Genomic DNA, 27,575 nt, shown 5'->3' on the forward strand with positions numbered 1-27,575 from the left:
CCATACTCCTAGGATGTGGGGGTGAACGCCAGAACACCCTGGAATGTTACAGACCTCCTAGGATGAGACATTCTTTCAATATGCCACCAATTATATACTTCTAAACACAAATGATTACATGCAGTATTCTACCATATGCAAACTTATATCATTAAAAGATTAGAATAGAATAGAATAGAATAGAATAGAATAGAATAGAATAGAATAGAATTCAACTTTATTGTCATTGCACATGCACAGGTACAGGGCAACGAAATGCAGTTTGCAGCCATCCAGAAGTGCTTTAGTGATATAGATATATTACAATATGTATTAGCAATAATATAGATATGTAAGTATATTACAGAAATGGGTCTATTATGGTATGTTATAATGTACACGGTATGAAGTATGTTGTGAATATTCTATAACTATAGGTATGTACAGGCTGTAGTGAGTACAAGCTATGTACAGGCTATGAACAGGATATAAATATGAAAAACTATACAGAATATGAGATAAAAAAAACTTTACAGAAATCTGAGATATACAGTTATACAGAAATGGGAACTATGCAAGTTGTAAACAGTTGTAAATTATACTGACTACTAAATACAATTTTCCGTTGACAATCTGAGTAGCTGCTTTCCTTTAAAAGTCATGTTGAGGAACTAATGAAGACATTGAAACCTGAGGCTCTCTTTTAGAAATCTCTGTTTAATTGGTAGGTTTCTCATTTTACCTCTAGTGATGCACAGTGGTGGGTGGATCCGTATGTGTTTGCCAACTCCTGCATTTATTTATTGTCTTGCATATTTATCACACTTATATGTTTAGATCATTAAACACATTATTATATTAGACAAAGATAACCTAAGTAAATACAAAATAAAGTTAATAACTGATGATTTCATTTAGAAAGGGAAAAAATATTTCACTGTCTGACAAAGTGAAAGGCTAAAAGATCTCAAAAAACAAGTCATCATGCCACAATCAGGCACATGCCACAAACAGCTGAGAAACAAAGTCACTGACATCTATGAATCTGGAAAGGTTTACAGAGCCATATCTAAGGCTTTATAACTCGAGTGAAAAACGGTGAGAGCCATTATCCAGCTTGGAACAGTGGAAACCTTCACAGGAGTGCCTGGCTTACCAAATTTACTCCAAGAGTGGATTGACAACTCATCCAAGAGGTCACAGAAGAACCCCTAACAACACCTAAAGAACTGCAGTCTTCAGTTGTCTTGTTAAGGTCAGAGTTCATGATTCAACAATCTGTCACATCTGACATCAAACTAGCATCATAGTAACTTTAACATATGGTGGTGTGATGGTCTGGGACTGCTTTGCTGCTTCAGGATGTGGACTACATGCTGTAATTGATAAAATCATGAATTCTGTAAATACAGAAAGAAAAAAAGTGCTTGCATGTATGTGTGTGAGATGTAGTATAAAGAACTTTGAGTGCTCAATTTGAGTAGAAAAGGGCTATATTAAAAACCAGTCCTTCTACCAAGTATCGAGCAAAACACCATCTTTCACAACAGCAGCTTAAAGTTACAATTCACCCTTATGGCTTGTTATATTTCACACGAGTGACCATTCATAACCACTGGCAATGGCAGCAAACCTAGAAGCTGTAGTACTGAGAAATATTTTTGTGCTGAAATCACAGTGAACATAAAGTTTTGACACGGTACAATTAAATCCTGAAAAACTGAAATAAATCACACATTTTTAGGGATTTTGCAACCTGAGTAACCCTCATCATTCAGGCCACTCACACATGGACTCTATTCTCAGACCAAGTCCTTTGCACTCTGTCCAAGCACTCGATCCTCTAATGTGTGCCTTTGTTTTGTTTTGTATATATCCCTCTCGATAATATATATTTCTCCTGTTTGTTATTTATTCCTGCTGTCTACTATTTATATTTAATCTGGCACAGTTGGTGTGGAGAACCCATAATTTCATTGTACATGTGCAATGACAATAAAAGACTATTCTATGAACTTAAAACATGCAAAAAAAATCACCTGATGTGGCAAATATGACAATGGATTTATTGACAATAAAGGCACACAGGTAGCAAACACAGTTTATTGTTGTATTTACACATTTTCTTCCTCGTGATTAATTTATCTTACAGTAAAACATTTGCCTATCTTTGTTTTTCTCTACAGTCTTTGGTGAAAGTTCACTTAGTCTTTTATCTGTCATCTTAAACAATGTTCTGTCCAATTAGATGGGAAGATGAGGAGGCGGGTTCTTGATGTCCTCCTGATCTTTTAGTTAGTGGCGTTCTCTCCCACCAACCAGTACGTCCTCATGCGTCCTTTCCCTTTCACTTCAATCTCTCCTCTGAGCTGCAGCTGGAAACAGCTGAACTCCTGCAGAACCTGACGAGTCGCCTCCGACACGTGAATCTTCAGAGCTGCAAAGACACAACAACGCATTACGTCACACCTGGCCGAGCAGGGGATAAAGTGCTCAAGTACAACCACAGCATGACAAATATGTAAGGTCCCAAAACCTGCAGTTCCTCTAATGTTCACCAAAGGCTCCAACAGCAAATCAGTCAGCATAGACACCCATGTTAAAACTTTAGCAGAAATAAACACGTTTACAGCCTGACACACAAACTGGTTTGGCCTGTGTAAATAATTTCTCCCTTCATAACAACTGTAAGAGGGGAGGCTGAAAGTCACCTCTGGCTTTATAAAAATAAAATAGGCAGCAGGTGCAACAAACCAGTATGTGGCTACATCCATCTTTTAGATTCACTTTATTCCTAGAACATACACTAAATGATGTTTTTGTCTTTCGCCATCAGAGTTGATTAGACTAAAGAACCAATCAAGTTAGACCTGTCCTGGTGGACACAGACATGTGATTACTTAGCAGGAAGCAGGCCCTACCCTCCCCAGTTGACTCCATGCGTGACGCTGTATTGACCGTGTCTCCGAACAGACAGTACCTCGGCATCTTCAACCCAACCACGCCAGCACATACCGGACCTGGTGACACACACACCAACACTAAGTCTGCACTGTTCTTTTACTGTAGTGTAATGATAGTAGTGATAGTAATGCCGTGTATTGTAGTATTTCTGGCTGCAGTGTATGTAGTACCGCTATGGATGCCAATGCGGAGCCGTAGCTGCTGATTGGGTCGGTGTCGGATCTGGAAGCTCTTGACAGCTTCCAGCAGGGCGAGGGACATGCGGGCGACCTCTCGACCGTGAAGTTTACCGTTCCTGGCAGGTAGTCCTGAGACCACCATGTAGGCATCACCGATTGTTTCTACCTGAAAGGTGAAGATGTACACGGTAAACTGATCTGACTCACAGGTGGGATGTAGCTTAGATTAGCTCAGTTTAGCAAATTGTACCTTGTATACATCAAAGTTGTCTATAATGGCATCAAAACAGGTGTACAAGTCGTTTAATAACGTCACAACCTGCAGGAGGAAAACGCAGACACAGAAGGTGAGTGAGATTTCACACCAAAACAATCAGAAATGTACTGCAATAATAGCTCAAACCAGCAGATGGCAGCCTTATGTTTGCACGTTGTGATCTGAATGTATAGATCAGGCGTCTCCAACTCCAGTCCTCACGAGCTACTGTCCTGCAGCTTCTTCAGCATGCCATCAATTTTGGCAAAGGCCTGGTCACAAGCCACTCATTTGATTTAGGTGTGTTGGAACAAGGATGCATCTAAAAGCTGCAGGACAGTACCTCTCTCCAGGACCTGAGTTGGAGAACCCTCATGTGGATGGTTTCCCTGTAGCTTCCTCCGGGTTAACAACCTGCAGTGGCGTGCTCTCTGCAGACAGAGTGGTGAAGCCAACGATGTCGCTGAAGTAGATGGTGACAGAGTCAAACGCTTCAGCCTGAACTGTCTCTCCTCGTTTTAACTGCTCTGCTACAGAACTGACACATAAATAGGATGTTATAGTACTGCAGTATCCAGTATTTAGTGTAGTATTCAGGGCAGTAGTACTGAAGTATAGTTACTGTGGGAGTATCTGGTACAGCAGGGCCTCCGCCTTCCTCTTTTCCTCATGATAGGCCTGCGTTCGCTCCTCCACCAGCTCCTCCAGGTTATTAGCATACTGCTCCATCCGGGAGAGCAGATTGTCCAGGATGTTAGAGCCATATCCTCTGAAGAGACACATGATTGGACAGAGACAGACAGGGTGACAGGTGTTTGGCTTTCTGTTTTGTGAGTGACCGTTTTTCTACATATTTCTCTCATTTCTCAGCCTCTATTTTAGTGAAAGAACAACATGAATATTTATATTTCAATATTTCTTTACTGGCTGATTTTACAGAGTTACCGGGGACGCTCTCTGCCAGCTCTGTTTAGTGTCCAAACAGAGAGCTGAATAAAAGCTTTGTACAGCTGAGAGCATACTCTGAGATGTTTTGCATGTCTCCTGCTTCAGCATTAATCAGAGCATCATAAAAACCTGTCTCAGAATAAATGTGGGTCCGTCGCCTCTCCCTCACCTGTGCTGCTTCCTGAGCAGGATCTTGATGGTGTTGAAGTCGGGACGCTCGCTCGGCTCTTCACTCCAGCAGCGCTGCATCAGGACACCGAGCTCCTCACTGTGACTGTGGAAGCAGAGGGAGGGGCGGAGGGGTGGGGTGCCACCATGAATCACTGCCTGCACAATCTCTGTTGGAGGGAGGGAGGGGGGGGGGGGGGGGGGGGGGCATTGGTTGCAAAAGCACACACGTTCAGCAGTAAGAGGTAAGTAGAAACACAAACACTTAAAAACGCTGATGCTCTAATTCTAGAAGACTCAATCCTGTGAATCCTCCTTTGTCTGATCATTTCTTAACATATACATTTACAATAATGGATTACACAGCATTAATACATTATTGGATGTATTATTGGGAATACATTTAATTACAGCAGATGTCTTTCTAAAAGGGTTGTAACTAAGTTTAAGGATATAATTCCTCCACTGTTATCTTCTTCAATACCATGTGCCAACAGAGTGCAGAGTAGCTACGTGAACTCTACCCCCACAATGGTCGATTATCTTTGAACTTGAAGATGTAAAATTATTACATTTGACAGCTGTGGCTGTCAAATGTGAGGGGGACATCCATCCATCACCATACACAAACCTCATGTCATTGAAGTAAGTCTGAAAGAAATCAGCTGATAAACAAATCTACAGAAGCTCCAAACACAGGCTCAGATCTCTTTCATCCTCACGAGGCTGGTTCAGGGTGCTCAGAAAGTCCTGGATGGATTTCCATGAAACAGGATGAACTTTTGGAGTCAATCCTAATGTGGATCCAGGACATTTTGGAGTGATAATTTACCATTGTGAGATAGGTAGGCCTGAGTGCACAAGCAGTGTTCACCTGGAAGTGCTGAAGTATCAAAACAAAGAAATGGTCTGTCTGCTAATTAGACTGGTTCTTATACTTGAGTATGCAAAGCACTTTATACAATATACCCTATTCCCACCTGCTTTCAAACATTCACACTCCGATAAAAACATCACAGAGCAACTCGGGGGGTTGTATCTTGCTCAAGGGCAAGTTGTCACGCAGATCAAGCAGTTAGGGATCAAATCACCAATGTTCCAATTAGCAGATGACCTGCTCTACAGCCACTCCAAAAGTGAACACAAGTAAGAAACTGATGTTTTTAGAAGTTCAGCTGTCAGAACAGAGCTCAGGTGAAGCTGAAAAACGGGGGGGGGATCAGAAGTGTATTTCATTAGCAGCAACAGGAGGGAATATAGCAGTTAAAATGATTATGACCACCTGACTCCAGACAAAAACTTTAATTTTTGTTTCCACACGTTGAAGTGAAATAACACAACTCTTCTGTCCTTCAGTTGTTCTTACAGTGAAAAAACTGCTAATTGGTTTGGGACTTGAGAGAGGTCATTGCCGATGGCACCAATTTAGAGATGATAACTCCATTAGGATTGTAGTTGAACTCGAGCAGAAATATCCATGTGAGTAAAGAAACTGGCTGTGGTGCCTGAAGCTGATGCTATTATGAGGTTGCTGCTCGATTCATGCCTCAAATTAAAGTGGAAGATGCTGTAAAACGGTTTTTGGTGCTGTGACATCGCTACAAAAGAAAGCTGCCAAGCATCTAAAAATGGAGCTTTGTCTATCACCTTCTCCCTTATATATTAGAAGCTCAGCATGCGGACAATTGGTGTGAATGTCAAGTCTCGTTTATTTGTCCTACAGCAGCGACTCAGGTCAGACACACATTAATCTATTGACCTATTATTGTAGGGTCTTTATCTTACAATATAAAGCACCTTGAGGTGACTGCTGTATAAATAAGGTTGAACTGAATTAATTTAACCCTGAGAAACACACATTCACCTTTAGGGGAGAGAGAGTGTGAGTCGAGGTAGAAAACTCCTCTGAGCAGAGCCACTTCCTGCAGGATCACTCCAAAACTGTACACATCCCCCTTTTGTGTCCCACAGTTCGGAGGACAATCTATCCTCACCAGCTCTGGAGCTGTCCACAGCTTCCCTGCCAAGTGATCAATAACTGATATCAGTGAAAACAACATCCTCATAGACAGTCTTTAATGTAGAGCGTCAGCTTCAATACATACGTGCATAGTAAGCATGTGTGTCCTCGGGGCAGTTTCTGGTCCTAAGACTCTGCAGGCCATAGTCAGTGATTTTCAGGACAAAGCGGCTGTCCACCACACAGTTGGACGATTTAAGGTTACCATGGGAGATGATGACGCTGTTGTGGAGAAATGCCATTCCCTGGAGGCAAACAGACAGACAGCTGATTCAGGTGAAAAGTCTGAAGCTCTCTAGAATCGAAACATGAGTCCAACATTGATGTCAGAGACCTCGTTCATACTTTTTCATTTACATGTGTTTTCTGTAACCCCACCCCCCAAGCCAAAGAGACAAGTTTTTACCTTGACAATGTCATTAATGAGAGAGTATCTGAACATCCAGTCCAGTGTGATGCTGTCACTCTCCATCAGGTCCTGAGGGACAGACACACACGCATGTTGGCCATTCAGTCCAAGTGAGGTCCTCAGCAGAGATGGGCAGTAACGCGTTACTGTAATCCGATTACTTTTTTCAAGTAACGAGTAAAGTAAGGGATTACTATTGCAAAAACGGTAATGAGATTACCGAGCACCGAGTGCGCAACGACGTAATGGGAAACTCACAGAGAAACTCGCGGATTCTTCAACTGACCACGGCACACCTGCACCAGGGTAAACCTCCGCCTGCCCTACTCCTGCTTTACAGGTGAAAATAGAGCAACAGGACCGCTGAGTCTTTGACTTTATTTATTTTCTGCTCTGCTTTACTTGCATCTATTTGAAAGAGTGAGTGTAAACACACACAAAAAAATTATTTTATGTGCTGGAATGTGCAGAAAATAGGTTTAAATATTAAACAAATTTCTTCCAGTCAGAGAATGTTGCATATAATTAAATTTTTGCTTGATGCATAAAGTTAAAAGATTAAAACTAATAAAACAAGTTTTAAAAAGAAACTTTTCCATTTGATTACATTTTGTATGATGGATTATGCAGAAAAAGTAGAATTGGGCTGAAAGATCTATCACTTTATCACCTATTCAGGTTGTAAATCGTGTTTTTAAAAAGTAACTAAGTAACTAAGTAATTAATTACTTTTGAAAATAAGTAATCAGTAAAGTAACTGGATTACTTTTTTGGGGAAGTAATCAGTAATTAGTTACTGATTACTCTTTTCAAGTAACTTGACCAACACTGGTCCTCAGTGACAGACACTGAGGACACTTCTGCTCTGCGAGGACATTTCTGTGCATGGTTAAAATTGTGTACTGAATACTGAATCACTCAGCAGAGTAATGGTGTCTTTGCTTGTGACTATCTGTAAGCAGCAGCTTCAGCTGATATTTGATATTCATTCTTCCTCCCCACACTAAAAGCATCATCCTCATCTCAGAGCACAAACTCAAAATAACTCAAACCGCCTGAGTTGCTCTGTGTTAGGATGACATCCCTGACATCCAGCGGTCATCTGACAACAACCCAAACCCCCACACGGCCCACATCAACCTTTACATGTTGCTAGGTTACTGTGCTGGGAGGTTGCTATGCTACAGTGCTGACAGATAACTGTAGCTGAGAGGAGAGAGAACATCTGAAACACAAAAAACATCTCATATGAAAAAATGTAAGGAATGAACGAGCAGAGGATGGCTGCAGTGCTACCTCCTGACTGTAGAAACCACTGCATCATTTAGGTATCTTAATGCCTAACCAGCTTTCAACTGCTCCCGTATTAACACGAGCTCCACACAGCAGCCATCTCCATGTTTGATGTCAGAGTTTGCATCCAAAGAGCTGTCGCGATCTAACCAAAGTAAACTGAGGATGTGGACAAGGTGTGCAGTTATATTATTTGGAAATATTGTTCTGACTTTTTGCAATATTTCTAATCTGTATAAAGTAAAACTGGACCAGGGTTTTGACATGCAAGCTGAAAGTGTCGATGAAAAATAATGCACAGATTTCTAGCAAAACATTAGCTGGGTGTGACGTACCTGAAGGCTGCCTCTTGGACAGTACTCTGTGATGATGCACATGTTCGGCGGGTCAATACAGGCGCCAATGAAGCGGGTCAGGTGTTCATTTTGGACATCTCGCATCTACAAAAACACAGAGGCTGCTACTTTAAATCCTATCATGCTCTACAAACAAAATGGGTAGATTGGTAGGTTGAGATCATTTAGGAGGTTAGATCGGATAGGTGTACACACACACACACACACACACATATATATATATGCATGCAGGTAGGTAAGGTTTTCAGTCTATAGCAAGTCGCTAGGCTATTATTTCATTTGCTACAAATACAAAAGCTCAACATCCTGCAAGAAGACCTATAAGCTAGGTCAGTCAGGTACAGTGTTAGCTGGTAGGTTAGTGGGCAGATAGTTCTTACATGCTTCAGTTCAAACAGAACCTTCCGGGTCAGTTCGATGCGTTTCTTGTTGATGTATTTGATAGCTGCCAAGTTTCCCTGCAGGAGACACAGTGAACCAGATTACCACTTGACACCATCTTGTTAGAGGAACATGTGATGGGACTGTCAGCGTCTGTCAGACCTTGTAGTATCCGGTTTTAGTGTAGATCTGAAAGTTTCCCTCCATGGTCATCAGAGAACCATAGTTGGATCCTTTCTGCAGACACAAGCACAAACAATCGAGACACTCGGCTTTTTTTCAATGAAGAGTGTAGGTCCTGGATAACATGCAGCACTACCATACGGAGGAAACTTTTTTCCTCATGTTTTGCATGGGTGGTCCAGCCCAGTAGTTACTAATTAATAGAGTAATCAGCATCACAGTGAATAATTATATAATATATAACATAATATATATTATATAAAGAAAAGAAAACCAGGTTTATGGTTTGAAGGAGACTTCAATTATCTTTTTTTTGCACAACTCTACTATACAATGAAGAATTTAGGAAAATGATTTAATTCAATGTGAACAAATCAGTCAGTCAGCTGATCCAGGCCCAGAGAGCTTCCGGTGTAGCCGGGAATTCCAGAAAGGGAAAAATAGAAATCCAGTTGAAGGCTTCCTGTTCCATCTGTTAGTCATTGTTTACAAATGCAAACACATTTCAGACTATAAACTGAAACTGGAAAATTTCAGGAAGTAAAGACAGGCACTGTATTAGGTATAATATGTTTCCAGTGAGTACGGATGATTTATTTATAGTATAATAACAGCTGTGTTACCAGAGACATGGTGAGCCTGCTGCACGCTCTCCTCAGGACTTTATCCAGGTTGCTCATCTGGACGTCATCCCAGGAAACTCTCCACAGCTGAGCTGCAAGCTCGCTCTCCAGCTTCAGCTTCCTGTTCAGCAGACAGGAAGAGAGTGTGTATATGTGCATATGTGCGAGTGTGTGTGTTGAAATTTGAGGGGAAGGAAAATGGAGAGAAAGCTGATGGAAAGGATAAACAGGCTGAATGAGTTACACAGAGATCTGGTGGGGCGGCTGTGGCTCTGGTGTTAGAACCACTGGAGCACTGGCGTGTGAGCGTGTGTGAAAGTATTAGGTATGGATAAAAGCATTGGATGAATGTCTGCGATTGGGCGGATGAAATTTGTAGTAGAAAGTGCTTTGAGTGTGCTTTGAGGATCTCAGTCAGAGATGCTTGGCTTTACACTAGCGTTTGTTCCAGTTAGGATTATGCTCTATAAGTGGAAAAGCAGCCAGACCAGAGCAAGGGAATGACTTCAGCTTATGAACTGATGATAACAAACCTCCATAACAGTAGAGTCTCACCTGCCTGTATGGAGTCAGTTTTTGAATTTGAGTGCATGAGTGAGCTTCTTGTCAGTTTTATGCTTTGTTCATTTTCACTTTCAATGACTCAAAATCAAATCAGGGTTTTCTTTGTTGAAGTCAGATGAGGATTTCTCCTTCGAGCCTTCCTTTCTTTCTGGGCCTGATGTGCAGCATGAGTGTAATGATTTAAACTGAGATCTGCCGGGGTCGCAATGGGGTCATACGTCCAGTTTTCATACTCAGTACAGAGATACAAACATGTTTGGCTCACCTGTAGATGAAGATGGTGACAGTAACGATGATGACAAAGACAAAGCAGATCACCATTGCAACCATCTGATGCATAGCAACTGTACCTAAAAGATGAGACAGGAAGAAAATCCATTACTGTTTGCAGGAGTGAGGACCAGTTTGAGCTCTTTTGCTCTGGGTGAAGCGGTTTTCAGTCCATGGGGCTTAACATGTGTTATAAGCAAAGATGGGCAGTAAGGCATACTTTTTTAAAGTAACAAGTAAAGTAAGGGATTACTATTGCAAAAAAGTAATTAGATTACTCTTACTTCTTTCCCATAAGCATGCTGCATTACTAAACAGTGATTTTGTTTGTGAGAGTGTCTCATGACAATGACGTACAAGTGTGTGACGTCTGTGGCAGCCACAGACGTGTGTAGATCAACAATGGATAATATGGAGTGTGGGAGAGAGTATGTGCAGCGTTTAAAGCTTGGAAGTACTGACATTACTTTGAGTTTGATTCCATAAAAAGTGACCAAAACATTAGTGTCTGCTGTACACTCTGCGTGGGAATAAAACTTCCTTCTACAGTGAAAAATTACATTTCAAAATTTCAGCAAGCACCTAGCACGCTGCCATGGGAACGTAAAATTCACAGAGAAACCCCCCGGATCCCCCCACTGACATGACCGCTGTGGCACCAGGCAAACCTCCACCGGCCCTGCTTCTGCTAATCAGCTGAAAATAGAATTAGTGCTGCTGAATCTTAGATTTCATTTATTTTTTGCTGTGTTTTACTTGCATCTATTTGAAAGAGCAAGTGTAATATGCTGGAATACGCAGAAAACAGGTTTAACTGTTAAACAAATTTCTTCAAGTCAAAGACTGTTCCATATAATTTCATTTTAAACTTTATGCACATTGCATCAAGCAAAAGATAAATACTAATAAAAACAAGTTTCAAAAAGAGACTTTTTCATTTGATTCAATTGTATATGATGGATTATGCAGAAAAAAATGCTGATGTTTAGGCTTCAAAATGTGACGTTTTTGTGACGTAGCCTGTGATCTGCAGTTTAGCAATGTCACAATACCAGAAATGTAGGTACGAATCATTAAAATTATATGATTATCAATAGGAAAAAAAATTATCATCCCATGTACTTAAAGATAAACTACTTTAATAAATCAATGGCATCCTGGCAGCAAGCTGTTTCTTTAAAGTGTTAACTATATTTTTTGACAGCACAGAGGCTGAAATGACTGAGTATACTGTTAGTGTTACTTTAAAGTTAGTTCCATTAAGTTACCTTAAGGATGTATAACGTTAGCCATTGCAAAGACCCTTTTGAACATATCAAACTTCACTATAAGCACTATATACAAATGCACTATATAAGAACCAGTCCATGCATTGGTTCTCGTGACATCCTTTGTGCAGTTTGGTCTGTAGTCTGTAGTTGTGCGTTCGTACTTGTGAGACATGCTGGGTTGTTGTTCTTGAAGCCACACTTGGGGATGTCTGGAGGCGGAGAACCTTTGGGCCAGTGGAAGTTTAGACCATTTTGCAGGATGAGCTGCTTTATGCTGCTGTTATACACGCACACCACCTGGGAACATACACACACCACAACTGGTTTCTTCACTTTGTTCAAAGCCTGCAATCTCACTTACTCCCTAACAGTATCGAATAGGGCAGGAGTGGCCAACTCCAGGCCTCGAGGGCTGGTGTCTTGCAGGTTTCAGATGTGTCCTTGATCCATCACAGCTGATTTAAATGGCTAAATTACCTCCTCAACATTTCTTGAAGTTCTCCAGAGGCCTGGTAATGAACTAATCATTTGATTCAGTTGTGATGACCCAGAGTGATATCTAAAACCTGCAGGACACTGGCTCTCGAGGCCTGGAGTTGGCCACCCCTGGAATAGGGTTTATTGGTGTGTCAGGGCCCTGGGTTGGGGACGCAGGGTTTAGAATTTGAACTCTGGTTTGGGGTTAAAGGATGTTCTAAGTTTAATTCTCTGGTGCTGCTACACCAGGCTTGGAGAGTTTTCCTGCCTTGGAGCCAGTGACATCTGGAGTAATTACACTCACCTGCTGCTGATCAGCCTCGTCAAGTGAGTACTACTAACTGGGCGACAGTCAGCACAGGATCGTTGTACAATCAGTTCTCCTGCTAGTGAGGTGAAAGTGTTTCTGTTGGCCAGTTGTTTGGAATATACTTACAGCAGTGTCTCTTGTTTCCAGGTGGATTGAGGAAATGGGTGGAGGGTGCTGGGCACAAGTGTACATAGACACCGAAGAGGGAGCTGGGAACTGACACACGAAGAGAACACGCACTGGGGATTATTGGCACTTTTATTTTTATTTTATTTTTTGTAGGGCTGTCCTGGTTGACACGCCTCTACAATGTTGCGTGGAGATCAGGGGCAGTACCCCTGGACTGGCAGACCGGGGTGGTGGTCCCCATCTTTAAGAAGGGGGACCGGAGGGTGTGTTCCAACTACAGGGGGATCACACTCCTCAGCCTCCCTGGGAAAGTCTACGCCAGGGTGCTGGAAAAGAGAGTCCGCTAGTCGAACCTCGGATACAGGAGGAACAATGCGGTTTTCGTCCTGGTCGCGGAACACTGGACCAGCTCTTTATCCTCTCAAGGATACTTGAGGGTGCATGGGAGTTTGCCCAACCAGTCTACATGTGTTTTGTGGACTTGGAGAAGGCATTCGACCGTGTTCCTCGGGGTGTCCTGTGGGAGCTGTTGGGGGAGTATAGGGTGTCTGGCCCGTTACTACGGGCCATTCGATCCTTATACAACCATTGCAAGAGCTTGGTTCGCTCGTCGGGGTCTCCCCTGACACACTGAACTTTACTCCAGTCGGTTTTACGGTAGCTCTGCAGCCTTTATCGTACCTCTAAGGTGTTACATGACAATGATGACATCAATAGTCTTACCTGGAATTCTCCAGACTCAACATCGGTCATGTCCCACACAGCGAAGTCCATCTCTCTGTCCCCGAACTCGTCCATCTCCACAGGGCCCATCACGCCTGCAGAGACGCCACAGAGCAGATGTTATCTGTTTGTGATCTTGGAGAACACTAACTCTTTTCTCTGTTATTTCTGAGTGTTTGCTTTGCAGCGATGGGGAAATATTTTCACTCAGCTCGGACACAGTTTGAACTGACGTGAGGTCACGTTAATCTTTTTTTACCATGTTCTGAGAAATGTTTACTTTCACAATCAAATTTATTTATTTGACATATTTTATTGGCACCCTGAATGATGGAAGTCTTTATCTCGCATACCCAAAAGGTCAAAGATCTAGCTTAGACAAACACAAATGTGAACTGAAGCCTGACGGGTTGGTGATGTAATTCTCACATTTCTGCTCCAACATGGAAAAATACTGCGACCACTCTGCAGTCTTCTCAGATCCCTTGACAAACACCAACAACAATAAAAAAAAAAAGGTGGAATGATCACTGACAGAGCGGCTTGTTTACAGGAATAATTCTCCACACTGATTTTGGCTCCTCAGTCAGTCAAACATCTGTCGCTTTTTATTATGCCTGTAGTAATATGTATAAATGCACACAATTGTGTGGAAATCAATCTGCACATTGAAGCATGGCCTCCTCGGGCTCGTGGCTAGTGAAGCAGCTTGTGGCTAGTGAAGTCTCTGAGCCAATTAAACTGCATACAGCTCAACAGCCTGCAGGATTTAAACTCGGGTTCACCTTCAATTTAAGGAATCAGTGAAACAGGAGCTTGTTTTCTTCCTGACCATTATCAGGAATGGAGACACTGTGTCACAGCAAACAACAGCAATATACAAGCTCGAGGGGGGAGGGACCTCAAAGAATCAGCCGACCGACCAACCTTTATCAAATAAAAGCTGTCAGATTTTCTGGTTTTACAGTGGTATGGTCATGGTTACTGCAGCCTGCCCCACCCCACTGTTCTGTATGGACATGGAGGGACAAATGAGGGTTTTTAAGCTGAAATGGTTCCTCATTTAAAGCCCTGTGGTTCTCCACCCTGTTTGTAATACCACCAAGCAGAGAGAAGAGATTATTGTAAATAAAATGTCATTGTCAACTTTTTTTTCTTTTACTCAACAGTTTTGTAATAACTGAATATTTTCTGATTAGCTAGAAACAACAATGCTTCTAGTGAAGCACAACAAAGTTAAACACAGTGAAGCTAGACTCCAGCACAGCCTCATTTAATGAGTAACTGAGACACAACAAATGTCCATCAGAATTCCCTCATACTCGCTGCATTTTGGCAAAGCTCAGTTACCTGAGACTGTCCTTTAGTGGGCGCGTTATGGTGAAATGCTCTGAAATTTAAAGAAATGTGAATAAACTCACTGAGATGTAATCGTGAGCACCTTTGAGTGCTTTTATGTCTTTCTGTCTGCAAACATGATGAAGGTTAATTTAATGTTTTCTTGGTTCACAATTAACAAAAAGCCTTAGAACATAAACTGCACAATGGAAACTCCAAACAGAAAATCCAACTAAATACAACACATGAGACAAGAGACTAACAAAATAAAACAGGAAGTAACTAAAAGGGGCTATCTCATGCAGCAAAGAGGACTTAACAAGATGCAAGGGACACAGCAGGCAGGATAGAATAGCCCTTTGTTGTCATTGAAAATGTACAATGAAATTGTGGGTGCTCCACATCAACCATGCTGGAGTAAAATATGAATAGTAGACAGCAGGAATAAATAGCAAACAGCTTAAATACATACAATCATGAGGGGTATACACAAAAGGCACACATTACAGAAGAAATTGCAAAAGGCAGTGCAAGGATGCAAATTACTCGGTCTGAAAAGAGTACACGTGCGAGTGGTCTGAGTGGTGATGGTTACTCAGATGAAGGCTCCGATTGGTGAGGTGAGTGGGCAGGGGTGTGATGTGGGGGATAGTGTTTGTTGACAGTCCGAACAGCCCAGGGGAATATGCTGTTTTTAAGTCTGGAGGTGTGGGACCTGATTGACCTGAAGCACCAACCATAGGGCAGCAGGTCAAACATGTGGTGGGTGGGATGCAAGGCAAGTCATCATGGCCCTGGTTTTTCTGAGACAGGAGGATCTGGCAATGACCTCCAGGGGTGGCAGAAGGCAGCCAATGATTTTTTTGAGCGGTGTTCATTACCTTCTGTGCAACCTTACTGTTCTCAGTAGTGGCCCAAGCATACCAAACACCCAGGCATCAGGCGAGCACGCTCTCCAGTGAGGCATGCTAGGCTAGCAGCAGTTTCTGGTCCAGCTTTTTCTTCCTCAGGACACAGATGAAGTGCAGTTGCTGTTAGGCCTTCTTTACCAGGGTGTTGGTGTTGTGAGTCCAGGTGAAATTGACGGAGATGTGGGTGCCCAGAAACCTGAAGGTGGAGAAAGATTCCACCCGTTCTTCATTTATAATGGGAGGGGAGTAGACCTGTCTGAGCCTCCTGGAGTCCATTATGACTTCTTTGGGATATTCAGCTCAAGGTATTTTCTGAGCACCAGCGCAAAAGAAGGACAGGGGGATATTGAGGTGGTCCAGTTTGTTGGTAAGGATGTCTGGGATCATGGTGAGCTGTAGTCCATGAAAAGTCCTCATGTAGTCCTCGGGTAGTTCTTACTATTCCTAGATGTTTCAGTGCTCTTTGAAAAGTGATGGTTAACGATAACTGATAACTATTAGGGTTGTGCGCAACTAGTCAACTAATAGTTGTTCCTGTTACTAGTCGGTACCAGACATACTAGTCGTTTAATCTAATTGTTTACATTTTCTTTGATGCTTAATGCCAGTAAATTGTTGTATCTTAATGTTATGCAGCCATCTGCCACCAGATGGAAATTTGTTGGTGAGAAACACCAAAACTCCGTTAATCTCGGCCTGATGTTTTCTTAACATTATCATTAGAATGAGATCACGGATCAAAACGGCAGAAATTAGCTTTCTTGCCCAAGGAGTCAACGACTGAGACTGTCCGAGCTGGGGCTCGAACCGGCAACCTTCCGATTACAAGGCGAACGCCCAACTCTTTGAGCCATGATCGCCCCTATATAGTACATGTAACATTCATTTTATCATTTAATAAAATTCATCCAAACGTTTAGTAAAAAATATCAAGTTGAAAAGAGGTTTTTGATCTCAAATTTGTTTTCCAGAAACTGATACTTTTAATAATAATGGATTGGATTTATATAGCGCTTTTCAAGGCACCCAAAGCGCTTTACAATGCCATTATTCACTCACACACACTGGTGGACGGAGTAGGGTAAAGTGTCTTGCCCAAGGACACAACGACCAGAACAGAGAGCCCAGGGATCGAACCGGCGACCTTCCGGTTACAGATGCGCTTCCCAAACCCCTGAGCCACGGTCACCCCTTTTGTACATTGTACCTTGAGTTTAGCCTTTACGTTAGGGCAGCAGGGAAGCCCAGACCTCTTCATCACCACCCCTTCTTCCTGGGAAACATTGAGCCTTTTTCAGGCCAGCCTAGGTGTAATCTCTCCAGCGTGTCCCAGTTCTATGCTGGTATGCTATCCTTATGGCAGGACATTTCTGCCTATAACACCTTGTCCTGGAGATGCCTGCCTCAGCTGGCTCCTTTCAATGTGGAGGATCAGCACCTGTAGTCCCTCCTTAATGACTGAATTCTTCACTCTATACCGAGAGAGAACCCTTCCACCCCACAGACACTTCACCTACTGCCTACTGGTGTTGGCCAGAAGGGCCGATGACGCGATATGGCAGCCTCGCCTCTGTCAGTCTGCCGCAGGGCAGCTGTGGCTACAACTGTAGCTTGCCTCCACCAGTGTGTGAATGGGTGGATGACTGGGTGTGTAAAGCGCTTTGGGGTCCCTAGGTGGGACTAGCAAAAGCGCTATACAAATACAGGCCATTTACCACTTGTATGCGCATAAATAAAAAATAATAAAATTATATCTGTAGTCAAAATGATGTCAGTTAAATTAAAATGAATTTCAGCCAGGCAAGTATCAAAAGACTGCACTTAGCACTTTGTTTTTACTGCACTACAAACCTCTTAACGTGTGTTTCAAGAGAAATAAAATTAATAGAATATATAGAGAATACAATATTATTCTTTAATGGCAAATACTACATAGGCTTGGTGAAGGTTTGCTTTTTGTTAAAGGTTTATATTCATTTCTACTGTTGTCCTCCTTTCATCTATTAGGATTGTTTACTACCACCCCCTCATTTCCCCTCCCCTTCTCCTGTACCCCCATCCACCATCTCACACACCTCTGACGCAAATGCCCACTGATTGATGGCCGCTGACGGTGTTTCGGTGTATGTTGTGGATAAAAGCTGTTCAATCTAATAAAGAGCACACAGAGCAGCCTGTTTATCAGCACCATCAACACACTCGCATACACACTGAAGAAACACACACCGAAATCACAGTGGGACCTGGGCGTCCCGCTCCTGAGTCTGACTCTGGTTTTGATTATATTAGTGCTGGTTGACATATACGTGATAAATATAAGGACATATCTGTTTCTAAGGTACAGCCCTGTTTCCAAAAAATGCTCATTCCAAATATTAATAAAGTAGATGGTGATCCTTACACATTATTTATAGTCCACACAAAGCACGAGATTAACAGGCCCAGAAAAATAAAACACTGCACAGATTTGGCTGCTTAGTTCCTTAAAAATGTTTTATTGTGGTTACAGATGCATGTGTTGGATTCCATTGGGGTTTTTTTTGTTTGTTTGTTTGTTTTTGGGGGGGGGATAAGTGTTTTTATTTTGATTTATTTATTTACTTACTCTGAACAATCTTTTTAATGTTTTTATTATTCTATGTATATATGTATAATTTTTGTGATTGTGTGGAGGGGTCTGTGTGGTGTAACTGAAAAAAATATCTCCCAAGGGAGACAAATAGTACGGAGCCCCTCTGATGACGTGGTCCAAAAAATAAATAAATTGTGGCCACAAAATACTAATTCGTGCCGTCGAAATAGTATAACGTGCCCACGAAATACTTAATTGTGGCCACGAAATACTATTTCGAGGGCACGAAATAGGTATAACGTGCGCACGAAATGCTAATTTGTGGGCACGAATTGGGTATAACGTGGCAATGAATTACGCATTTGTGGCAACAAAATAGATAACGTGCGCACATCATATTGATACAATTCCTGGACAGCTGCGTAGAGACATAAGCATAAGAGTAGGCTAAACCTATACACCATGGACAGAGACAGTATGATTGAGGGTTTTTTTAGGCTGGGAATGAGCTACAAATGCATTTTGAAAAGCCTGGCAATGCAAGGAACCATTATTACGGAGAGACATTTAAACGGGATATTATGAGCCCAGCTGCTTTACAGACGTAAGTACGACCTGGATGCCGGGATAGATTTTATTGTCAACCAACTGCAAGGGCCTGGGAAGGATCACGGTTATCGGTCAAGTGTTTCGTGCCCACAAATGAGCATTTCTTGCGCACGTTATACCCATTTCGTGCCCTCGAAATAGTATTTTGTGGCCACAACTTATTTATTTTTTGGACCATGTCATCAGAGGGGCTCCGTAAAATAGAGAGACTTTGACTTGTAACAGAAAACAGCACATGGCCGAAGTTTAGCTCGTTTTCCTCTGAGCTGTATCACCTCATCTTTACCTCTCTGAAGAGACAGACTGTTGCAGAGTAAAGCAAGGGGTTTTTATTGTCTTTTCTTTTTGATAAAGCATATTGTTATGATTGGATCACGGGACCCATTAGTTATGCAGCTGGTGCCTTCCTCTGTGTTTCTACGTCAGTCACCTTTTTCACTCACTGTGTTTTTATACACCTCTCTGCATTTAATCATTAGTTATTAATCAGTCTCTGGCTGTCTTCCACAGCATGTCTTGTCCTGTCTTCTGGTTTATGCCTGTTAAAAGGGAATTTTAAAACTTTCTGTCTTTCATTAAAATTCAACATGATAAGTCTTTGGACTTGTTTCAATTAAATTTGAGACCTGACAGAGTGTAAATGATTACATTGTTTTTAGCAGTCGGCCAAGTCTTTTGGAAACAGGGTTACAAAAATACTACAACAGAAATAGCACTGCGAGGAAACCAGGCTCGAGCTGTTCCAGTTTGAGAATGCAGTTGTAATTTATCCCAGTTTAGACTAGTTTTCAGGACTGACCTAAATGGTTCTTCATGGCAATTAGGAAATGCATAGAAAAACATTTAATTCCACTCCCTCCAACAGACGCTCTGACAGCCGAGTCATTATGGGACATGAAAGCTTGATCCTAAACTGACTGGACCATCGATGGACGTCCTTCCCTGATCCACACCAATCGGCAGCACAGGATGGTAACCCAGTCCCCTCTGGAGAGTTTACGCTGCACATGGACCAACGTGTGTGTGTGTGGTTGTGGGTCAGAGTGTACCAGTGACATGGAAAGAGAACACTGGAGATCAGTGTGTTCACACTGTATATTAAAATAGGATCTAACCATGTTAGCTGATGAAGTGCTAATCTGCTGTGTTCTGTTCCTTTAAGCAGTTTTATTGTTTTTATGTAATTAAAAAAAAAATCAATGTCATGTTCGGTGTGTGCTGTAAATGAATGATAAACCAGGAGGAGATTTTTCCTGCCACCATGTTTGCTTGCTTAAAAAAGTCACCCTGAGAGATTCATGTGTAGCGTTGTCTGCACCAGTCAGCAGGCTCACACTGTGCTTCACATCTGACTCACAGCTGCAGACAGTGTTGGGGAGTAACGGAATACATGTACCGCCGTTACGTATTTAAAATACAAAATATGAGTAACTGTATTCCATTGCAGTTACCATTTAAAAAGGTGGTATTCAGAATAGTTACTTTGCTGAAATAAATGGATTACACTGCGGTACTTTCCTGTTTCATATGTTAGGCTGTCCCCTCTCTATTTTTGGTAATTCCACGCCGGTGGAAACCCAAACAAAACACAGAGGCTCTAATGTCTGTGTCTCAATCTAGCGTCTCATAATGACGTGAGGAAATATTTTTAAAAATGATTTAATATGTAGGCAATAAGAGAGTGTTACAGGCATCGCCCTAAAGAATGTAGCCTCTCATGAGCAGTGTAGTCTGGGCTGCAGGGAGAATGGACTGCCATACCCGTTATGTTTCTGTGAGCGCGAGGGAGGGAGAAAAAGGAAAAGTACAGCTGTCACCGAGCAGAAACGGGAGCTGGAAGCATGTAAATATAATAATAACCACTGCAGCCAAAAAGAGTCCCTGACGAGCCCAGTTGTAAGTAAGCTATTAAGACTCGACTGTACGCTATGTTCGTGTTTTCTCTGAAACAGCAAGTTCCGTTGGAGCAGCCTTTCAATGCCTCTCTCTGTCTCTCGCTAGCAGTCGACCCAGACAACAAAGTAAAGCTAGTTTTCAGCTACGAGCCCGACACGGAGCCCGACGTATTAGCCAGAGGCCCCTTTACTACGGTTCGGAGCCGCGGACCTGTTTTATATACGTACGGAATAGTTTTCTATACGAGATCGCTGCAAAAAGTGCAGCCTCACCTAATGTCCACCCTACTATTACTCATTTTATATTAAGACTTAAAAATCTAGTTGTATTCGTATGGCGAGTAACCTTCAGTAATAGTAATAAATCACACAGCAATAGTACATTCATGTAGTTGTAAAAAAGCATGATAATATATGAAGTAATCCAAAGTATTCAGAATACGTTACTCTCATTGAGTAACGTAACGGAATACGTTACAAAATACATTTTGGGGCATGTATTCTGTAATCTGTAGTGGGATACATTTTAAAAGTAACCTTCACAACACTGACTGCAGATGAACAGGTTGGCCAGGTCTGTGAAGCCTTTCGTCCTCATTTCTTATGCATTATGAAACTTTATTATACATGACCAACTACACTCTCTCTTATACACACAAATATACACACACAGATCGGATTAGCGCTCATCTCCAGCTGAGTCCTGCTGTTATATCCTGTGGTGGACATTCGTTTTCTACACCTGGACCCCCCCCCCAATCATGTTTGTAATCTTCTCCTCTCCTTCCTGTCTGCCCTGCTATCTTTTGCCCAGTCTGTTCTTCTGTTTGAATAGAATAGAATAGAATAGAATAGAATAGAATAGAAAAGCCCTTTATTGTCACTGTACATGGTACAACGAAATTGTAAGTGCTTCAAATCAACTATGCCGGAATAAAATATAAATCGAAGACAGCAGGAATGAACAGCGAATAGGCGAAATATATACAATCAAGAGCAAAATATACAAAAATAAGAAAGACATTGCAGACTGTTAAAAACACTGGTGGCTTCCTCCCAGTAGGTGCATCTGTGGTATCAGTTTAAAAATCCTAAAATCTTCAGGAAAGTTGATCTTTGGCCTTCAGGTGACCAGAATTTGACCTCCTCTGAGATTTTTAATAGATGCACCTATGGTACCAATTTCAAAATTATTTTGTCACTTTGTTCTCGAGTCATTGCATTCACAAAATCTTTAGTGTCCTCGCCGCCTGTCCTGCATGATGTCAATAATACCCCCATCAAAATGCTGCATTTCTTAAAATGAGCTCTCAACTAAGATCTTTCAGATGTTAGAGAATAATATGAAAATCTTTTTTTTTTTATTGTTTTTGCGCACAAAAGAACAACAGGACATTAACATGCTTTACCCCCTGCAAATTCTTAGATTAATCATAAGCTGGAAAGCTGTTCATTTTCCAGCTTATGATTAATGTCATATTATGGTTCAGGATGACACTGAAGAGACCCTGTCCCTGACCTGTGCACTCAAAGGCCCCGCTTTCTCTATACCTAAATCTGCGAGCACCAAGTTACATCTGGAGCATGATAACTGTGTTATCTGTGTGTATTATGAACTGCCAGTGAACACTTTTTAACTAAAAACTTTTACAAACTTTAGACTTTAGATCAATGAATACCATACAGCTTGTTAGAACAAGAGGTGATTCTAGATCAACTGCAGGTGTGAATGTCTCTGTGTGTCAGCCCTGTGACGGACCGGTTATCTGTCCAGGTGCAACCTGTCTCTCGCATTGTGACAGCAGTGTTTTAACTTGAACTACCACTGGAGCCTCAGGCTGGACTTCAGTGACCTGAATCAACTTCTGTTGTCATTGTCGACATTAGCAACATGCATCCACCAACCACAGCTCATAAGGCATTGACAGGGTGATGAGGTGTGTGAAAGTTGTGCAGTTGCGTTTAGCCAGTGGGTGAGCAGGTGACCATATAGCAAGGAGAGCAGCCGACCAGGTTTGAGTCCAATCCTCTCTGTGTCTCCCCACTTTCCTGCCTATCTCCACTGCCACTATCCAATAAAGGCAAATCTAAAACCCAAAGCTTTAGTGTCGGTGTTTCTTTTCACTTGCATTTGATCTGATGTGTTCCTATGTTTCTTCGGCTTTTTCATACAGGATTGATTGGATTCCTATTCATGTCCAATCTTCAGTCTAAATGAATCCTAATTAAAACTCCAAAATGAGATTTTACTGGGACCCAGTACTGGGTGTCCATGACCTCTACTCTGAGTCCAACAGCATCACACACAGGCAGCCAATCAGAGAGCCACGTGTGGTTTTCCAGTTAGTTAGAGAAGTCTACACCTGTGCTACTTTACTCAGTTACTTGTAGTGCACATGCGATTTTCAGCCCAGTGCTGTGCTCTGATTAGTCACCCGCTGACAAATATCTGTGCTCACCTTTGATTGTCCTGTTCCACATCCTCCGGGTCACCTCATCTCCTCTGGGCCTCTGGACTGGTCCCAGTATTGGTCCCAGTCCTGGTCCTTGCAAATTCAGGGTCTCGTTCAGAGCATGAGCGTACAGTATCACCCCGTCGTAGAACCCTCCGGCAATCAGGTTGTACTGAGGGGACAAAGCATGTGATTGTTATAGATGAATATCAGTCTCTCACATATTTGAATAAAAATTTGAAATATCAGATTCAGTTAATCAATAAGGATTGTTATTTGTACCATAGAGTCTCTGATGGTGAAGTTGAACATCGCCTTTGCGTCTTTTTTCAGAGTTTTAACAAACTGAAGATATTCGGGATTCTGGGGCTGCAGATACGTCAGCACTTTCACACTCTGACGAAATCAATAACAAGCTAATCAATTGACCGGATCACTTTACATCAGTGAGCATCCTTTAAAATTTAACAATGAAAGAGCATCTTGTCTCACCCTGAAAGCATTGCGAGCCGCATAGTCCTCCTGGTCTCCTCTGAACCAGGGCCTGATGGGAGCGCTCCCGTCCAGACCCTCAGCAAAAAGATCAATGAAGAAGAAGACATAGTCCTCCAGCTCCACTCCTTCCTTCCAGAATTGGACCATCAACGTCCTGAAGATGTCCCAGGAGCAGCACATGTACACAACTGAAGACAAAGAAGCAGCAATGTTATTCCATAAAGGAAAGGAACAGAGACAGCTGCCAACGCTTGATGGTAAATCTTTATTACACACACCATGTGTGCTTCATGGTGTGACCTGCGTGGAAGCCTGGATAACAAAAGCCCCATTCCAGCTCATCAACAAGACTTCTCAATTTCCATGACCAATACTTTTCATCAATGACCATTTTTCTGATGAAAAAAAATAAATGTAATGGCAACCACCAGTGCTACCCCTCAGTCTCATAGTACACACACCTGTGCTGTAAGTTTGATACTCCAGAAGAGTCCTTCTCGAGGGTTGGGAATCAAGAACTGGTTCTTGTAGGAAACTGGTTCCCAGTAGTCCAATTCTTTGGAACTGTTAGTTTGCCTGCCTATCGATCCTACGTATCTGTTCTTGCACTCACACTACAATCAGCTGATTTCAGTTAAGGTGTCAGAGAGGGAAAATAATGACGTAGTCACATTTATTTTTTTTTGCACTAAAGGATGGAATAAATGGTAAAGTGGATCTCTGCATGCATGACAGAAACAACCGCATTATGCTGCTAACATAACATTGGTTCTTTGTAAGCATCTGCCCAGACAGCATGCTATTGCTAAGCCCGCCAACAACCCAGGGTGAATGCCAACCCCAGCAGCCAGACCCTTAACTTCAACATGTAAAAAAAAAAAAAAAGATGAGCTGCAGCCTCCCTTTCTACCTGTTCACATTTCATGTTTTTGTGCTGGTTCGGTGTGAGATTGTAGCCTCTCAAGTTTATATTGTTAAATTGTGATTATGAGTGTTTCACCTATTTTACAGAGTAATATGAAAGTAATGTAACGAGCAGTATAACAAATTACTTTCTCCTGGGAGTAATTAGCGTTCGATACTGTAGACCATAATATCCTATTAGAGCGATTAGAACATGCTGTAGGTATTACAGGTACTGCACTGCAGTGGTTTGTATCATATCTATCTAATAGACTCCAATTTGTTCATGTAAATGGAGAGTCCTCTTCACACACTGAGGTTAATTATGGAGTTCCACAGGGTTCAGTGCTAGGACCAATTCTGTTTACATTATACATGCTTCCCTTAGGCAGTATCATTAGAAGACATAGCATACATTTTCACTGCTATGCAGATGACACCCAGCTCTATCTGTCCATGAAGCCAGATAACACACACCAATTAGTTAAACTGCAGGAATGTCTTAAAGACATAAAGACCTGGATGGCCGCTAACTTTCTGCTTCTTAATTCAGATAAAACTGAGGTTATTGTACTCGGCCCTGAAAATCTTAGAATTATGGTATCTAACCAGATTCTTACTCTGGATGGCATTACCTTGGCCACCAGTAACGCTGTGAGGAACCTTGGAGTCATTTTTGACCAGGACATGTCCTTCAATGCACATATTAAACAAATATGTAAGACTGCTTTCTTCCATTTGCGCAACATCTCTAAAGTTAGAAATATCCTGTCTCAGAGTGACGCTGAAAAACTAGTTCATGCATTTATTACTTCCAGGCTGGACGACTGTAATTCATTATTATCAGGATGTCCAAAAAACTCACTGAAAAGCCTTCAGCTAATCCAAAATGCTGCAGCAAGAGTACTGACAGGGACTAGAAAGAGAGAGCATATTTCTCCTGTTTTGGCTTCCCTTCATTGGCTTCCTGTTAAATCCAGAATTGAATTCAAAATCCTGCTCCTCACATACAAGGTCTTAAATAATCAGGCCCCATCTTATCTTAATGACCTTGTAGTACCATATCACCCTATTAGAGCACTTCGCTCTCGCTCTGCAGGCTTACTTGTTGTTCCTAGAGTATTTAAAAGTAGAATGGGAGGGAGAGCCTTCAGTTTTCAGGCCCCTCTTCTGTGGAACCAGCTTCCAGTTTGGATTCAGGAGACAGACACTATCTCTACTTTCAAGATTAGGCTTAAAACTTTCCTTTTTGCTAAAGCATATAGTTAGGGCTGGACCAGGTGACCCTGAATCCTCTCTTAGTTATGCTGCAATAGACGTAGGCTGCCGGGGATTCCCATGATTAGGGATGGGTACCGGTGTCCGGTGCCATGATGGCACCGGTTCTGACATAAACGGTAGTAACCAGACCGAAAAGCAGCGCACATTTCGGTGCTTTATTTCGGTGCTTTTTTTTCCTGAGCTGTTATACACTTTAGATTCTAGCCAATCATTTTACGTTTCCGAGGATAGTAGGCGGGGCCAGGTACGTAGTTCTGTTAGAGCAGAGCTACAGATTAAAAATGTCCAAGGCGAAGCGGTCAAAAGTCTGGCTGTACTTCACAGCAAAATATGCAAACTCAGCAGCCTGCAACAAGTGCTTTAAGCTGATACTGTGATACTGTCAAAGGAGGTAACACCTCAAATCCGATGAAACACCTGGCGACGCATAGCGTTTTTTTTTTTAAAAGCCCAGAAATGCGCCGTATTTGATAGCTTGCTGCGAGACCTCAAACCGAGCACATCTACTGCGGGTGGGTTGCCTGTTATGCAACATCCCCCAAAAACACGAAGAGGAGAGTCCTGGCCCCTAGCCCTGCCAGTGTAGCAGAAATGATGACGGATGATGGTGGCAGCAGCCGTTCTTCTCTGCGTGAGTAGCTAATTTACGTTGAGTAGGCTAACCACGTTATTACATTAATGCATGTAAGGTGAACTAGCAAACATCATCATAGCTACATGCGGCTGTCCTCTTGTTTGATGGCAGATACTCCCTTCACCCTGGCTAAAAAGGCTAAAATGACCAAAGAAAACAGTTAAACATGAGAGGTTTTTGGACAAAGTTTGTGTTTTTTCCATTGTTTAAGCACTGCTTCCAGCCAAGAGTGATACCATATATGCCCCATAGCTGCAGAAAAGGCTAACATTGTTATATTTTTACAAAAAACAGCTGAACATGAGAGGTTTTTGGACCAATTTTGTGTTCTCCATTCTTTAAGCACCGGTTTGAGCACCGTTTGAGCACCGGCACCGTTTCAAAAGTACCGATTTGGCACCGGTATCGGATAAAACCTAAACGATACCCATCCCTACCCATGATGCATTGAGTTTTTCCTTTCCAGTCACCTTTCTCACTCACTATGTGTTAATAGACCTCTCTGCATTGAATAATATCTGTTATTAACCTCTGTCTCTCTTCCACAGCATGTCTTTTATCCTGTCTTCCTTCTCTCACCCCAACCGGTCGCAGCAGATGGCCCCGCCCCTCCCTGAGTCTGGTTCTGCCGGAGGTTTCTTCCTGTTAAAAGGGAGTTTTTCCTTCCCACTGTCGCCAAAGTGCTTGCTCATAGGGGGTCATATGATTGTTGGGTTTTTCTCTGTATCTATGAAGCGCCTTGAGGCGACTTATGTTGTGATTTGGCGCTATATAAATAAAATTGAATTGAATTGAATTGAATTAAGTAACATACTGCATTAGTTTTAAGAAAGGTGTTCTGTGTAATATGAGTAATAATGGCCTTTTTAAGTAACAACACTGCTCATATCAAAGAGGGGAAAAACCTCAACAAACATGCACAAACATTTGATCGACAGCATGCTATTAATTTGCATGAGCCTAATTTCTTTATTGCTGGTG

The 27,575-nt window shown here is 42.1% G+C and overlaps 1 protein-coding gene across 2 annotated transcripts in view; it reads right to left on the reverse strand.

Annotated features, from left to right (window-relative positions):
- Nucleotides 1–690: 690 nt before the first annotated feature.
- Nucleotides 691–27,575, reverse strand: part of LOC308384120 (atrial natriuretic peptide receptor 1-like) — a 35,083-nt gene continuing 8,198 nt past the window's right edge. Inside the window, exons 3-22 of one of the 2 annotated variants that reach the window (XM_080862476.1) lie at nt 23,774–23,964; nt 23,564–23,677; nt 23,288–23,453; nt 13,504–13,598; nt 12,026–12,161; nt 10,589–10,673; nt 9,760–9,880; nt 9,116–9,190; nt 8,953–9,030; nt 8,552–8,656; nt 6,921–6,992; nt 6,600–6,759; nt 6,359–6,514; nt 4,496–4,664; nt 4,001–4,147; nt 3,793–3,916; nt 3,373–3,441; nt 3,114–3,288; nt 2,901–2,999; nt 693–2,416 (exon numbers count right to left, since the gene is read on the reverse strand). In XM_080862476.1, the coding sequence (XP_080718602.1) occupies nt 2,271–2,416; nt 2,901–2,999; nt 3,114–3,288; nt 3,373–3,441; nt 3,793–3,916; nt 4,001–4,147; nt 4,496–4,664; nt 6,359–6,514; nt 6,600–6,759; nt 6,921–6,992; nt 8,552–8,656; nt 8,953–9,030; nt 9,116–9,190; nt 9,760–9,880; nt 10,589–10,673; nt 12,026–12,161; nt 13,504–13,598; nt 23,288–23,453; nt 23,564–23,677; nt 23,774–23,964 (2,483 nt within the window). In that variant the 3' untranslated portion in view covers nt 693–2,270. Of the gene's footprint in view, nt 2,417–2,900; nt 3,000–3,113; nt 3,289–3,372; nt 3,442–3,792; nt 3,917–4,000; nt 4,148–4,495; nt 4,665–6,358; nt 6,515–6,599; nt 6,760–6,920; nt 6,993–8,551; nt 8,657–8,952; nt 9,031–9,115; nt 9,191–9,759; nt 9,881–10,588; nt 10,674–12,025; nt 12,162–13,503; nt 13,599–23,287; nt 23,454–23,563; nt 23,678–23,773; nt 23,965–27,575 lie in introns of both variants that reach the window. The other variant, XM_080862477.1, reaches the window with a different exon arrangement.

Source organism: Rhamphochromis sp. 'chilingali', assembly GCF_963969265.1.
Source record: "Rhamphochromis sp. 'chilingali' genome assembly, chromosome: 17".
Taxonomy (NCBI): domain Eukaryota; kingdom Metazoa; phylum Chordata; class Actinopteri; order Cichliformes; family Cichlidae; genus Rhamphochromis; species Rhamphochromis sp. 'chilingali'.